General features: G+C 31.1%; 2 protein-coding genes across 4 annotated transcripts in view; one reads left to right on the top strand and one right to left on the bottom strand.

Annotated features, from left to right (window-relative positions):
* LOC145185665 (uncharacterized) overlaps positions 1 to 1,998 on the bottom strand; it is a 45,944-nt gene extending 43,946 nt beyond the window's left edge. For 2 of the 3 annotated variants that reach the window (XM_090078509.1, XM_090078510.1), the window contains exons 1-4: positions 1,711 to 1,998; positions 660 to 804; positions 178 to 263; positions 15 to 56 (exon numbers count right to left, since the gene is read on the bottom strand). In XM_090078509.1, the coding sequence (XP_089934635.1) occupies positions 15 to 56; positions 178 to 263; positions 660 to 804; positions 1,711 to 1,832 (395 nt within the window). In that variant the 5' untranslated portion in view covers positions 1,833 to 1,998. The remainder of the gene's footprint in view (positions 1 to 14; positions 57 to 177; positions 264 to 659; positions 805 to 1,710) is intronic. The other variant, XM_090078508.1, reaches the window with a different exon arrangement.
* A 9,330-nt stretch (positions 1,999 to 11,328) lies between these two features.
* Positions 11,329 to 14,067, top strand: LOC149892335 (zinc finger MYM-type protein 1-like). Its single transcript, XM_090078119.1, has 4 exons — positions 11,329 to 11,408; positions 11,451 to 13,031; positions 13,152 to 13,344; positions 13,432 to 14,067. The coding sequence occupies exons 1-4, from the start codon at positions 11,329 to 11,331 to the stop codon at positions 14,065 to 14,067; spliced, it is 2,490 nt and encodes an 829-aa protein (XP_089934245.1).
* Positions 14,068 to 14,676: the final 609 nt, after the last annotated feature.

Below are 14,676 nucleotides of genomic sequence, written 5' to 3'. Positions count from 1 at the left end.
AATAGAACACATACTTTTTCTTGCTTGCATCTTCAGCTTTCACTAGATTCATATATCTTAAATAACAATCAATATTGTTAAATTGCATTCTATTTTACATGTTGCATAATCTTGATTATCTGGATGACAACTATTTAAGCTAGTAGTTAAGCTAGGAAAATGATCAATACAATCTACCTTTTATGTAAACACTGAGAAAGATCTTCTGCTCTTTCCATACCAGCTTCTGTATCACATTCCTTCAGTATTAATAAATATATCTTCTAAAAATAAAACATAAAAGCTGCAATAAAATATGTCAAAAGTGTTATCAAGAAGTAAAACATGTTCATTTTGTGATTTCTTAGTACACATTAAATAAAAAAAAATTTTTAGCTCACCATGGTTACTAATGTTACTTAAATAGATCAAAATATGATATATTATATATATGAAGAGCTTTGCTGTATATGCCAATTTTAAAAACAAATATAAATTTAAACAAGACAAAATTGAAGGGATTTTTGTTAAATACAGTTAATTTATTTAACAGATACTATTTAATAGATACCTTTTAAGAAGTACTTTTTAACAGATACATTTTAACAGATACTTTTCCACATAATAAAAATTACATACTTTACATATATATTCATTTACATTACTGAAAATTTACATACTTTATCTTTGTTAAACTCAAAAGATTTTCTAATTTTGTCATAGATATAGAAGTATCGCATGTACAGAATATATGCATTTTCCTCATCTCCGTTTTTGTAATGACTCTCTGCTTTTCTAAATACTTCATTAGCAGATTTGCAATATCTATACACAAACGCAAAGGAGATCAATAAATAAAAGTATTATAAAACTATCATTTAATTTGTGAGGAACTACAGATTTAAAAAATGTTACTACATAGATAAAAGTTCTTATTAGATACCAAAAAAATAAAATTCAATTGCAATAACAGTTACTAAGTGCATGGCACAAGTTCTTCTTTAAAATATATTATAGCATAAAGTACCAAATAACAAGTTAACCTTATCATCAGTGTCATTCCATTTTAAATTAGTAGCTTTATAACATAATTTATCTTAACCTTTATCATAACTCATATAAACCAAGAAAAGCATGTTTTGTTACTAGGCTTAACAAAGTCAATTAATTATAATTACTTTTGCTCAAATACTAAAAGCTGAAAAATCTGATACAAATTTGGGACTATATTTTACTAACTTCTTTTTATAGACTGTTTTTTTAGTAAATTAACGCATAGGAATAATTGCTGTTCAAATTTACAACATAAACCTAATAAAATCAAAATGTATACATTGCAAATTATTTTAAATTTTTATTAGAAATCTTTTTTCAGGTGTATATTTACAAGCTACTTTTTATTGAGACTTTAATTTTGTTTTTTCAAACCCTTTACTTCAACACTTGCTACAAATTCATACATAAAAAACCTTTGATACTGTAAAATATATATAATTTCTCAATAAAAGTCTCATCGTTTTGAGAAAAAGTGAAGAAATTCTCTTACAAAACTTCAAAGAATAATTTTAATACTCCTTTTACTTATGATTACTTTAATCTTTGGAGTGTTTATTAATATTTGAATTTCTATAAAAAAAAAAGTACAAAAAAAAAAAAAAAAAAAAAAAAAATCAAAAATATGATATATACACTTTTAGCAAATAGATGTGTATAATAATCTTTATTTCTTACTGTTTACATTGCGCTTGATTCTTGATAATTATTTTTATATTTTTTGCAACTTTATTCAATTCATCGACATTCTTGTAATTAAGTGGTTTATTGACAGATGAGCGTTTAACATTAGCAGGCATTATACAAAAATAGTAATTATTGCAACTAAGAAGTCTTGCAACTAGAAATCATCGATAAAATTAATTTCAACTACTCGTTTGACAACAATTTTTGTTATTTCATTTGAATTCCGGAAAAGAAGCTCAGTTCCGGGTAAGTTCTGGATGCTTACATTTCAGTCAGAGTTTTGAGTCCGGTGTCACGTTAAATAAGTAGCCCGTTGTCACGTTAAATAAGTAGCCCGTTAAAAAAGTAGACAGATAGCTCTGCGCATGCGATAAGCATGATATGATGTTAAGTTCTCTTTCTTGTGATTTTGTTGCAATTGAAAAAAAGAGATGCATGTGTATTCTAACGTGGTTACGATAAACGAGAGTCGATCTCTCTGAAATCTTTTATAATGTTTTTTTTTTTTGTTTTTCGTTTTTGCTTACTCAAAATTCTGAAAAAGGTTAGCATTTGATTTTCGAATAACAATAGTTGGTAGTTGATTCTGAATAATAGTTAAATTAAATGAAGTGAAATTTGTAAAACGCTTACTTCTTGAAGAATTTCATATATTTATTCTTGTATTTACAATTTTTATTCTGGGATTTTAAAAAAATAGCTGTTAATCAGGGTTCCTTTTTAAAACTGTTTCTTTCCGTAAAATATAAATGTTTGTTTTCTTTTTTTACACTTAAGAAAATAGTACATAAGAGGTCAGAACTATGAAAGGTTCATTTGAGAAGAGCTACAGGGTAAAAAAGGTACTTGTTTCTTTGAGCAAGAAAGTAGATTTAAACAATAAAAAGGACCAGAGGCAATCAGTTTTCATGAAAATTCCAAAACTCATCCACAAAGCTTTACTTAGTGGAAAGAAAGGGAAAGAAATTTACTTAACAACAGAGGCATAATTGATGCAGAACTTTAAGAGCAAATTCAAGGAGAAGATTAGTGATAGAATTGGAGTGATATTTTGAAAAAACCTTTACCCTGCAATACATACATTTAGGTATAAAGCCTGGCTTTACAAGCCCATAGAGAGTCATTTCAGCCAGATTTATAATACAGGAAATGTATTTGGGTTGTTGAAACAAGTTTCTAATTTTAACTTGTAAAAGAGCACAGGTTTTGTCGAATCCACCCTGAATCTTTTTCATATCTTTCACCAAAGAAATAGAACGAGTTTATTCTCAACATGGTATTCAATGTTCTTGATAGTTTACTAGAAAAAACATGTAATGCAAAGTATCAGAGGATAATGTTTAGAGAAAAGCAGTTAGAGAAAAAAAAAGAAAAAAAAAAAGAAATTATAAGATTGTCGGTCACAGTGCTACAATAAAGCTGCTACTATGACTGGATACAAAGCTAGTGTTCATTAAAGAGCCAAAAAAAAAAAAAGAGAAAGAAAACAACACAGCAGTTTTTATATATTATTTTTATCACTCAATTTGGTAGGCGTCCATGCACCCAAATAAGGATTAATGATGGTTACCTTTTTCAGAACTATCAATGCACTTTATGTTTTCTTCTCTCAATGCAAAGCAGTTCTATAATCAAATATTAACAATTGTTTTTCTAACATCATGGTTTTGGAAGATCTCAATTTGTATTGATTTTAATATGACCTTCCATGATAAAGCTTTTGATTTAAAAGTTCTCCAAAATTATTTTCATGATGAAAGAGAAGAGTAAGTGATTTCACTGTAAGAAAGAATTCGAATTTGTAATCAAAGGGACATTGAAGTAGAAATTCGTCAATTAAGAAAGAAAAAAACGGATGGTGAAACATCGAGGGATGCTGGTTAATCAACTAAAAAAGAAAATAGCAAGGTCATTGTCATTGGAATCATCTGAAAGGACTTAGTATTTAAAAAAATTAACCCTAAATATACAAAATATGGCGTTATTATCAAATTAAGTAACAAAAAATATCAAATAGTACCAAAAACTAATCTTCAGAATAATGATCTTTAAAATGAACTTGGAAATTTTACTGGCAATGCACCAGCATGCCCGCACGCTAAAGGTACAGCTTTGTTCGTTGTCGCGCCAGGTTCATTTTTTTCAAGTTGGTCAATGGCTGCAACAAGTGACCTCTGAATCTTGTTCAGCCTTATACAAACATTTTGAAAAGTTGGAGAAAGGTCTGCTTTAGTTCAGCCATGATAAGAAACAATTCCTTTAAAATGAGGAGGATATGTCATATTTGGCTTTGATTGGACTGACTTCCTTCAGATTTCCAGAGCTGTCATCTAAAACTGTAAACAAACCATCTTGACTGATTTTCACCAAAGTCAACCGTTTTCTACTTGTAAAATGTTAAGTTTATGAACAATCTTAGCGTCTCCTTGAAGTAGTTGATTACAAATGGCTTCTAAAGTTAGACGAAACTTAATAATCGTGTTTAATAGATAGGCTATGCCGAGAACACCTTGTTGAACTTTGGTGCTTTTCTTGACAGGTGGGATCGTATCAGAATCCTTGTCAGAGACCATCGTTTTCCTGGCATCAGGCTTGTGTTAGGACATTTCCAGACATCCCTAAAAATATTTTTAAAAAAATATGTTTTTGACAGGCAGTTAATTAACAGAAAAAAAATCAATAATTCACAGGAAATAGTTGTGGAATTCACAGAAGATAATTGATTTTGACCATTTTTACTGCAGTAAATTGACTATTTACAAATTACAGGATAACACAAAAAAACATTGATCAAGATTTTTTATATAGAAACATTTCGCTAAAAATAAAAAAATTAAAAACAAAAAATAACAGTATGATTTAGTAGTAATATTATTTACGTCTGGTTTCACGAAGCTTATCAATCAAAATTTTGCTTTAACTCCGAAAAAATGTTGTAGTGTTTAGTGCAAGCACTTGCGTCTAAAACTGACAACACAATGTATTTCATCAAATTTAAATCCAGCGAATAAGGCGACCACTCCACAGAGGTTATAAAATCAGAAAAATGCGCCTTGCACCATTTTTGCGTAACTTTTGCATTGTTAACTTGGGCGGTATCCTGTTGTATGGTTCAGTTTGTATTGCCAATATGCTCTTATAACCACAAAAGTAATACAGATTCAGGGATGTCTCGACGATACATTTCTTGATTGAATTTCACGTCTTAATTGCCAAAAGTAAGAAGTTTTTTTTTTTAACCGTAATGGACTGCGGATTTTGTTGAAACTTAACCACTGCAGGCGTTCCGGGAGTTTTTTTTTTTAAAAACATAATGGACTGCGGATTTTGTTAAAACTCAACTACCGCAGGCGTTCCAGGAGTTACTTTTGATCAAATTCTGCCGTTTTGATTGTAATGCGCTTGTTCCACTGAAAAGAGCTTTTCATCTATGAAAAAAGTATTCTGGCAGTTGCATGTTTAAAAAGAAGACATCGTAATCTTTCAAGTCTTATGCATCTTTTTTTTTTTATTTGACGAACCATTCGCAACTAATACCGGTCTCACAGCTATTTTTCGCATTGAAACTGTTGGATTCCTTCTGTGTTCCTGCGATTTCTTCATGATTCCTGCGAAGCCTTGCGCTTTGCTTCCTCGGGGGCGGCCATCATGACTAAGTTCCTGATATTGTTTGATGGTCCGACAAACCAGTTGCTGTATTTGTAAAACATATACAAATCATTACTTTTTATTTTTTATTTTGTTTATGTTAAAACTCAAATTTAACATTTATTTAACGAGTTGAACCAAAGATGTTTGCATAGATTCAATTTATTTTTAAAGAATTATTACTTGGAAAATATGGAAGCAGCAATTGCATTTAGCCGACACTCGATGTTTGCCTCCATGAACCATTTGAAGATCTCGGTTTGTCTGCAAAGTTAAAGGGAAGATTTTCCGTTTTTCGAGCAGGCACGGGTCAAATGGCTTGTAACTCAAGTGATTCATTATTTTGTTAGGCGAATAGCGAAGTAGCCCAATAATGTTCTTTTTCTTAACAAATCCGAAGATAGAACTCTCGGTCATCCATTCTTTCGTCGTACTATTCATCATGGTCTAAAGTTTCTTGAATCTTGACATAGGGCTCGTCGTTTTCGTGTTTCTGTTCTTACTGGTCTTTTAAAAGCTCTGTAACTTGTTTTATGGCAAAGAGAAACAAATAAAAAATATTTGAAAATGCTTTTTCTAGTTATTTTTAATTTTAGAAGCAAGCGACATGACCGATAGCAACACGATAAACAATTTTTAGTGTACCTAAAACTTCTTTACCGTGTTCCTATCTGATGTAATTTCAATAGCAAAAAGAAGCAATTAACAAAAGAGTTCGAAAAAACAATGGTAAAGGGAGGTAGTTGTTATTCATGTTTTGTGTGTTGATTTTCAGAAAATATGCCGCCAATCGGATTACTATTTGCTTTTAGTAATCAACACAAAAGGGGAACAAACATTTGAAAATACATTTATATTCAGGAAGAATTTTAAATCAGCTGCATGCTAATCAACTAATTCAGAACTAAAATTAGAAAAAGGTTGCATCATTATTTGAGATGTTGAAGGCTTAAGATTTCTTTAAAAACCTTCAAACTGAGTAAATTATTAGTTGTATTTTTAGCACAGGCTATTTATCAATTGCTAGTATATTTTTTTTTACATTTGTTTTCTAGTGTTAATTATTAAATCCTATGATGGATGAGTGGCCTCCGTCCTCTACCGACCTGAATCCACTTGATTTTTCCGTGTGGGGTATTTTGGAGTCCAAGGTCAATTCTAAATAACATCACAACTTGGCCTCCATGAAACGAATGATCTGTTACTGTAATTTCAGTAGTTTATGTATATTGTATCAAAAATAAATTGATTGTGAAGTACTGACAGAACTTTCCAGTCACCTTGTAGATATTCAGCATAATTTGTTAAATCACACCAATTGGCAGAAGAAAAAAATTACTCTGGTAAGCTCCAGAAAAACTCTTTGGTGGGAGCAATTTTGACACTTTCCTGATCTCAAAACTATAAAAACTGAAATCATCCATCACCGTCCGCAGAAGAAAAGTGCACTTAAAATTTTGCTTATTCTTAAAAAATTTAAAATGACAGCATTGAATATTTTTTGGCATTTTTACAGTATTATAAAAATTCTTTATTCTAAATTGGCATAAAAAACAAAATAGGTAACTGTTTAACAAAAAATTGCAAAAGATAATATAACAAATCAAGTTTTTATATACTTTTTTTTTCTAAAGCAAAAGATATTCAATAACTGCTATAAAATAATCTGCAATATCAGAAGAAAATACAATGGAAAATTGCATCTTTGATAGTTTCATCGATGATCCTTAAAATATGGTTGAGTTCAACAGCTTTTACTCAACAAGTTATCCAAGAGTGAAAAAAGCAGTTTTTCTCATTGAAAGAATAGAAAATGTGCACTATTTTCTACTATTTATACCTTTCTCTTCCTTACAAGCTTTTGCTGTTGTAGTCAACCAGACAGGTTTGCAGCCACTTCTCATACTCAGGATGATCAATTGGCCTTTTATATTTACTCCAGTGTGATTTGAAGTTGTGGTGCAAAGCCTCTAATGCCTACTCACTGTATTTTGTTAGTGGTTCTCTTTGTTTTTCAATGAACTCTTTCACGTGGAAAAATACTGCATGAACCTTTGGAGTGATGCTTCCTCTTGTCAGGGACAAGTATGCAATGTGAAATTCATCATGCAGTGTGAAATTCTTTTTACATAGCCAGGTTTCATTTTGTTTCCGAAGCATCCAGAAACCACAGAATCAAATTTTTGCTATGTGTCAATTATATCAAAGATGTCGAATAGGCAATCTTGTTCTACCATTATCTTAAGAAGATCCACATTCTTCAGCATTTTCCTGCATTCATTGGCAGCATACTGCCCACCATGAGAAGGGTGTGGTTTGATATGCAGATTCTTTAGCCAAGTTGAGACTTTTGGCCAAGACTCCCTTAGAATTTTGTAAAGATGGTTTACCACACCCAGAAGTAAGTGGAATTCCATTGGTGAAATGACGTCCAAGACAAGTGTGCTGTCTGGTACATTTAGATGTGGCAAGTTGACAACATTTTTGAATAGCTTAGCTTTCTTCAAATCCTGACCACTTCCATTGAAATCCTCAAAGCATTGTCTCAAAGAGCCAAATGTTTTAGGGGTGCCACATTGGGCTAAATTCTTGTGAGGCATCACACCATGTGCAAGGGTCAGGAGCTTGCATATGACTGAAGGCCAAAAACAATGTAGGCTAACTTCAAATCTGTTGAGAGAAGGAGGTCAATTTTCTCGATTCCAAGAAGATTGAAGATCTTTTGAATATTACTGTAATTTTCAGGCACATCCTCAGCAATTGCAACTAGCAGCTGCTTCTTGACTCCTCTGTCCCTGACAGTTGGTGTGGCTAAAGTTTTCTTGGTTGGTGGTGACCCTGCCTCCATGTTCTGCTCTGCCTCTTGAATGCCCAAAATTACTTTCAAGAAACCACTACTTCCATCAAGGCCAAGCTTTACAATGTGTGATGAATAGATTTGTCTATTCAACAGAACATAATTGAGGAAATCTGTAAGATCTTTGCAATGCATGACAATTTGTTGGTTTTTCTGCAACTTATCGTTACTGAACTCAATTTTTGTTTGGATGAAATGATCTTTGAGTTGTTTTTCTGCATCACAAAAGTTTTCATGAAAGTTAGGCTCCAAAATCTGACCCTTGGACACGTGATGGATAGTTGAAGCAAACTTCTTCATGTTTGTGTTTGACAGGCCTGTGTTGACTAACACTTGCACAAGATCATGAGTGCTCAAGATAGGACCATCACCAAAGAGTTTTTTTGCTCTTGATGAACCTGAAAGTTATCATTACATCACACTATTGTCTTGATTGTATTACATTCATAGTGACGTCATTATATTTTTTTAACTCTAGCAAAAAGCAACTGCCTCACTCATCTTCTTTAAGTTTGGCCTGTTTCCAATTTTTCTTAATCTTTAAGTGGGTGCTTTTCAAAAACTTTCAATCAACCAATCTGGTAGATTAGGCAGACACAGTTGTTGCCTCTTGTCGAACTTTGACAGGTGTGAAGTCAAAAAGAGGTGGTAAATTGACTTCTGCTCAAAAAGATGTGGTAAATTGAATTCTTCTTCTCTCCTATGGTGATTCGGCAAGTATCACATATTCCAAGAGGCACTCTGTTGTCGGCAAAATCAAGACTGTGTTAAAGTATGCTCAACACATCATCCATCAGATTTTATGAGAACTCTGAAAACAATACATAAAGCTCATCAGATAATGTATATCAAAAGAATTTTATGTTAAATATTCAAATGGTTTTATAAATAAATCAAAGTATTAAAGAAAAAAGAAAAAATAACACAATACCTTGAGCTCTTTCTCATGCAGAGAAAACAGACGGTTTTTCTGCAGTCATTGTGTGATTTGGCTTGATTCGGCTTTTTCTTCAATTTAAGTTTAGAAACTGAAAAAATTATTCTTTTTTTCTATAACAATACTGATATGTAGATTTTTTAAGCACACAGTTCAAAATTTGAGTAACAGCATAAGTTTAAAAATGGTAATTGCTGTTTCCTTGGTTTGGTAAAAGTTATATAGTTTCAAAATTAAAAATTATTTAATTTTGGTTAGTTTACTGCATGGAAGTGACAAACAATATTCAATTAATGATCGAAAAATTTTATACTGAATATCTAAAATTAACGTAACAAAAGAGCAATGTATATCATTAACAATTGCTCATTTTCAGATTTAATAAAAATGAAATTATTTGCAGTTTAAGATTCTCATTAGTTTCTCTAACCAGATTATATGTTTTTAATTGTTTACAATATGAAAATTTAAGGTTACTGCTGCTGTAAAAATGCCAAAAACTTTTAATGCTATCATTTGCTTTTTTTTATAAAGCAAAAGTTTAAAAATGAAATTTCTTCCCCGGACGGTGATGGATGACTTCAGTTTTTATAGTTTTGAGATCAGGAAAGTGTCAAAATTGCTCCCACCAAAGGGTTTTTTTGGAGCTTGCCAGAGTAATTTTTTTCTTCTGCCAATGGGTGTGAAATGTTCATTTACGTAAGTATCAGTGGCTTGCATCGTTAAAGGTTTAACAACGTTTTCATCAACATAGTTTTTAGTTACAGCACCATGACCATCAACATGATATACTGAACTTGTTATTCTATTAATTCCCATATTGAATGGACCAGTGATTGTACCACAAGTCAATTTCAAAAACATACTATCAACATTTTTAGTAGCAGTATCTGGATAATTACACAACCTGTCAAATTTACGATCAACTTCATCTGAAAAGGCTAAAAAATGCTTCTATAAAAGCATTACTTTGCCCTTAAGTGTACATTTGAAGAAAATTTTAAAATCTTATAATTTGTCTGAGCCTCCTTTTTACGCTTTAATAGATGGATTTTGAATTTTTTGCGGGGGTCAAAACTTTTATATGCTAATGATAATGTCAAATGAGGATGGTTTACAAAAAATCACGGCAACTGGAACTTGGGGGAAAAAAAATACGCTAACAACTTTTCTCTCTTGACCCCCGACAAAGTAAATATTACTTTGGAAAAAAAACTACATTACTCTATAGTAAACCAAAGCTCTTTTGCATAATTCAAATTTCATCAAAAATACTCAATATGTTTAGAAACGGTGACCATGTAAAATTTACAAACCCCTCAATTTGAGGGAGTTGTATTTATTACATGGTCATTATTCTTAAACACGAGAAGAAAAATTCTTCTAAACCTTAATTTTGTTATTGAATTTTGTTCTACTTTAAGTTACAGTTGTGCTTTTGTTCAAAAAATTTCTCCCTCAATCAGGATCAAGAGGCAAATAATTAAGGTATTTTCATAAAAATGACATATACAATCCCGGATTAAGGCGTAAGCAGTGTAGGCTTCAGCCTACACAACCACGGATTTAGGGGCACGGGCACTACATACTATCCTTTTTTTTTTTTTTTAAACTAGAAAAATTGTACAATCTGTAAAATAATTATTGACAATAAGCACAATACTATCCTGATCTTATTTTTATTTAAATAATATCGGAAATTTGAAATAGTAATAATCAATGCGTTTTGTCGTGCGGTCTTCTAAACCTCGTTTTATTTTTAGATTGTTATTTTTCCGTAGAACCGGTTGCACACCGATAACGTATGTGGAGCCGCAGACGGCAGACAATGCCAGTGCATTTACTTATTTATATTTGTCGTAGCTCGCCGCCGATGGTCATAAATTGGGTAAAATAGTATTTATACTATTTTACCCAATTTATGACCATTTTTTAAAATTTTTTTAAAATATTTTTTTTTATTTAAAATATTTTAAATGATTTTATAAAATATTAAATAGTATTAGTATTTCGTATACACGCGTCACGTGCATCGAAAATTCCTCCGTTTGATCGTACGTATGTTTTGTTAACACTATTGTAACTTGTAAATTTAAATTATAAAGGTTTTACTTTAGTGCGAGTAGTGCGTTTTATATATAGTTTAGTGTTCGATATTTATGTAAAAATGGATCAGAAACGACATATTAGTGGAGCCCAAGCGAGAAAGCGTGTAATTTTTAAAAAAGAAAAAGAAGTGATTTTACGGTGAAATAATTTTTTCAAACAAATAAATAACATTTCCCCTAGTTGTGTTGAAGATAATAAACTAGAATCTTCAAATGATATAACTATTACCAATAATTGTTCTACTACTTCTACTTCTATTCAATGTACTGCGTCTTCTTCAGATCAATCAGTTGTTGATGTAAATGAGGAATCAGAAAAATCTGAGCTAAATGTCATTCCTAATCCTCTTACGCAGAATAATACAAATAATTTTAAAGATCCAGCAGATTGGACAAATAGTAATATATATCGTAATTATATTGGAAAATTTGGATATGATCAGAACATTGATGCAGATTTTACCTCACCAAAACGATCTTATTCTGATTATGATCGTTATTGTAGTAAATTAATCTTTACGAAAAATCGAAAAAACGTAGAAAATGTTTCACGGAAATGGCTTGTTTATTCAATTTCAAAATTTGTATTATTTTGTGCTCCATGCAAATTATTTGGATGCAGTACTCAACTGGGAGATGCTGGATTTAATGATTGGAAAAATGGACATTTACTTATTTCCAGGCACGAAAATTCTTTGGCACATAAAAATAATACATTAAGTTTTATTACATTACAAAGTGATGTAGGTAGAATTGACACTCAATTGGCAACACAAGTGACTGATGAAAAGAATTACTGGAAAGCTGTTCTTCATCGAATTGTTGAAGTAATTAAATTTCTCGGTGCAAAAGGTTTATCATTCAGAGGTGATAATGAACAATTTAACAAAATTAACAATGGGAACTTTTTGGGAACGTTAGAGTTACTTGCTAAATTTGACCCTTTTATTGCTCAACATATAGAAAAATATGGGAATAGAGGGAAAGGAACTCCGTCTTATTTATCATCCACAATCTATGAAGAACTTATACTTTTGATGAAGAATGATATAATTAAAATTATATTAAAAGAATTAAAAGCAGCCAAGTATTATTCTTTAATTGTTGATTCTACACCTGATATAGCAAACGTCGATCAACTTGTTATTGCATTAAGATATGTTTTACCTAATGGTGTACCTGCAGAAAGATTTTTAATATTCATTCCGAACAGTGGTCATAAATCTGAAGAAATGAGCAATGTTGTAATGGATTTTCTTAATTCACACAATATACCAATTGAAAATTGTCGTGGCCAGAGCTACGACAATGCGAGAAATATGTCAGGTCAGTATTCTGGATTGCAGTCAAGAATTAAAAGTTTTAATTCATTTGCAGAGTATGTACCATGTTCTGCACATTCTCTTAACTTGGTCGGAACGTGTGCAGCAGAAAGTTGTAATTCTGCTACTTCATTTTTTATGCTTCTCAAGGAACTATACAATTTTTTTTCTAGTTCTACTGCACGTTGGGACATTTTAAAAACATATTTGAAGAAAAATCTTTGTGTAAAAAATTTATCAGTAACTCGCTGGAGTGCTCATTTTGATGCTTGCCATGCTTTATATAATTCTTATGCATTTATAATTGAAGTTTTGCATAGTATAGTTGATAATCAGAAAGAAAAAGCTGTATGTAAAGTAGAAGATAATGGGTTGCTTGCAAGATTAAAAACTTTAGAAACTGGTTTAATGATATGCATATGGAATTCAATATTAAACAGGTATTTTTCACTCTATAAATTAATTATTTTTAAATAATAAATTATGCTTTCATTTATTTTATTTTATTAGGGTCAGCTTAATAGATAAATAAATTAATATAAAGTTTAATATGATTTTAGTTTTAATGCTACAAATAAAAAATTACAATCAACTGACATTGATCTTCATACAGTATTAGACCTATATAATGGCCTTGAAAATTACTTGGTACAGATCAGAGATGATTTTGATGCTTTTGAAAATAAGGCTGTAGAAAGTACTGATTGTTCGGAGTATGTCAAAGATTCCAAGAGAAAAAAAAGAGAAAGGTATGTTTAACTTATTAATTTTAAAATACACATAAAATAATTTGAAAAAAGTCATAAACATTAACAACATTAAAAACTATTTTTTTTTTAGGCTATGGCTGATGAATCAAGATCTCAACCTCTAACAGAAATCACAGGGAAAATAGATTTTGTTAGAAATGTATATTATGTGATCATTGATACTCTTAAATGTCAACTTAGTTCAAGAAGACAAGCTTATGAAAAAATATCAGATATTTATGGGTGTATACCCACATTGTATAAAACACCGAGTTCTATTGTTATAAGGAACGCATGTGAAACTTTGGCAAAATATTTTATTGATGATGTTGAAAACTCAAGCTTACTTATAGATGAGTGTATTCTTTTTTCAAAATTAATTTCCACGGATAAAAATGTAAAATCTGTTCTCTCTATGTATAAGTACATCAAGACCAAAAGATTAGAGTGTATGTTTCCAAATTTAGAAGTAGTTATGCGTATGTACCTTAGTACAGCAGTTTCAAACTGCTCAGGCGAAAGAGCTTTTTCTGTACTTAAAAGAGTAAAATCCTACTTGAGGTCAACCATGAAGGAGGAAAGACTGAATGCATTAGCAATATTTAGCATTGAAGCAGAATTGGTTGAAAAATTAGATTTTAATGATACTATTAACACATTTGCCACTACTAGAAAAGGAGAGTTCTGGGACAAAACCATTTTCGATCTCCGTTTTGAATTTTTTTGATAATCGCGGGGTTGAAAATTTCTGACGAGGGCGAGGGGTGAGGGGTGGCGAAGACGGCGAGGGTGACGATGAGAAAACATTTTTTTCATGACGTGATAAAACGCGTAATGAAAAAAAAAATTTAATGATTACAAAGGTGTTTAAATCTTGCGCGAAAAATTTCTTTTTTTATTTGTTCTTGTTTTTGTTCTTGTTTTTGTTCGAGAATTGATTTGTAAATTTCAATTTCTCGCCATCCAAATCCTTTTTTCCTTAAATATTCAATGGGGTCAAGTGTTTTTATGCTTTTAATTTTTCCGTCCTCATTTCTCAAGATCCTTGTTTTTCCGTTCATTTTATTATGCCAAGAAATTTTTTTTAAAGGATTTTTGAGAATGGGTCCGAGAAGAAATTAAGATAAGATGGGAACATATTTTCTGTCTCTTTTGAAGTATAATCCATCTTTGAGTGAGCTTCCTGTGACCCAGGGTGTTAAAAACAGTCCGTCTCCTTTGTATGTGGCAATTTTCATTCCTTTTCCATTGCTTTTGAGGTAAGCAATACCATTTCCAACAATTTTTTCGATCAAAGTGGGCGCAAGAGCTCCCAATAAAGGTAAAAGAAGAGGAA

This window comes from Hydra viridissima, unplaced genomic scaffold, assembly GCF_058129835.1.
Source record: "Hydra viridissima isolate aposymbiotic clone 2 unplaced genomic scaffold, HvirCarnegie_v1 scaffold_2, whole genome shotgun sequence".
Classification (NCBI taxonomy): Eukaryota; Metazoa; Cnidaria; class Hydrozoa; order Anthoathecata; family Hydridae; genus Hydra; species Hydra viridissima.
Note: the sequence above shows the minus strand (reverse complement) of the source record. Positions and strands in the feature narration are given on the sequence as shown.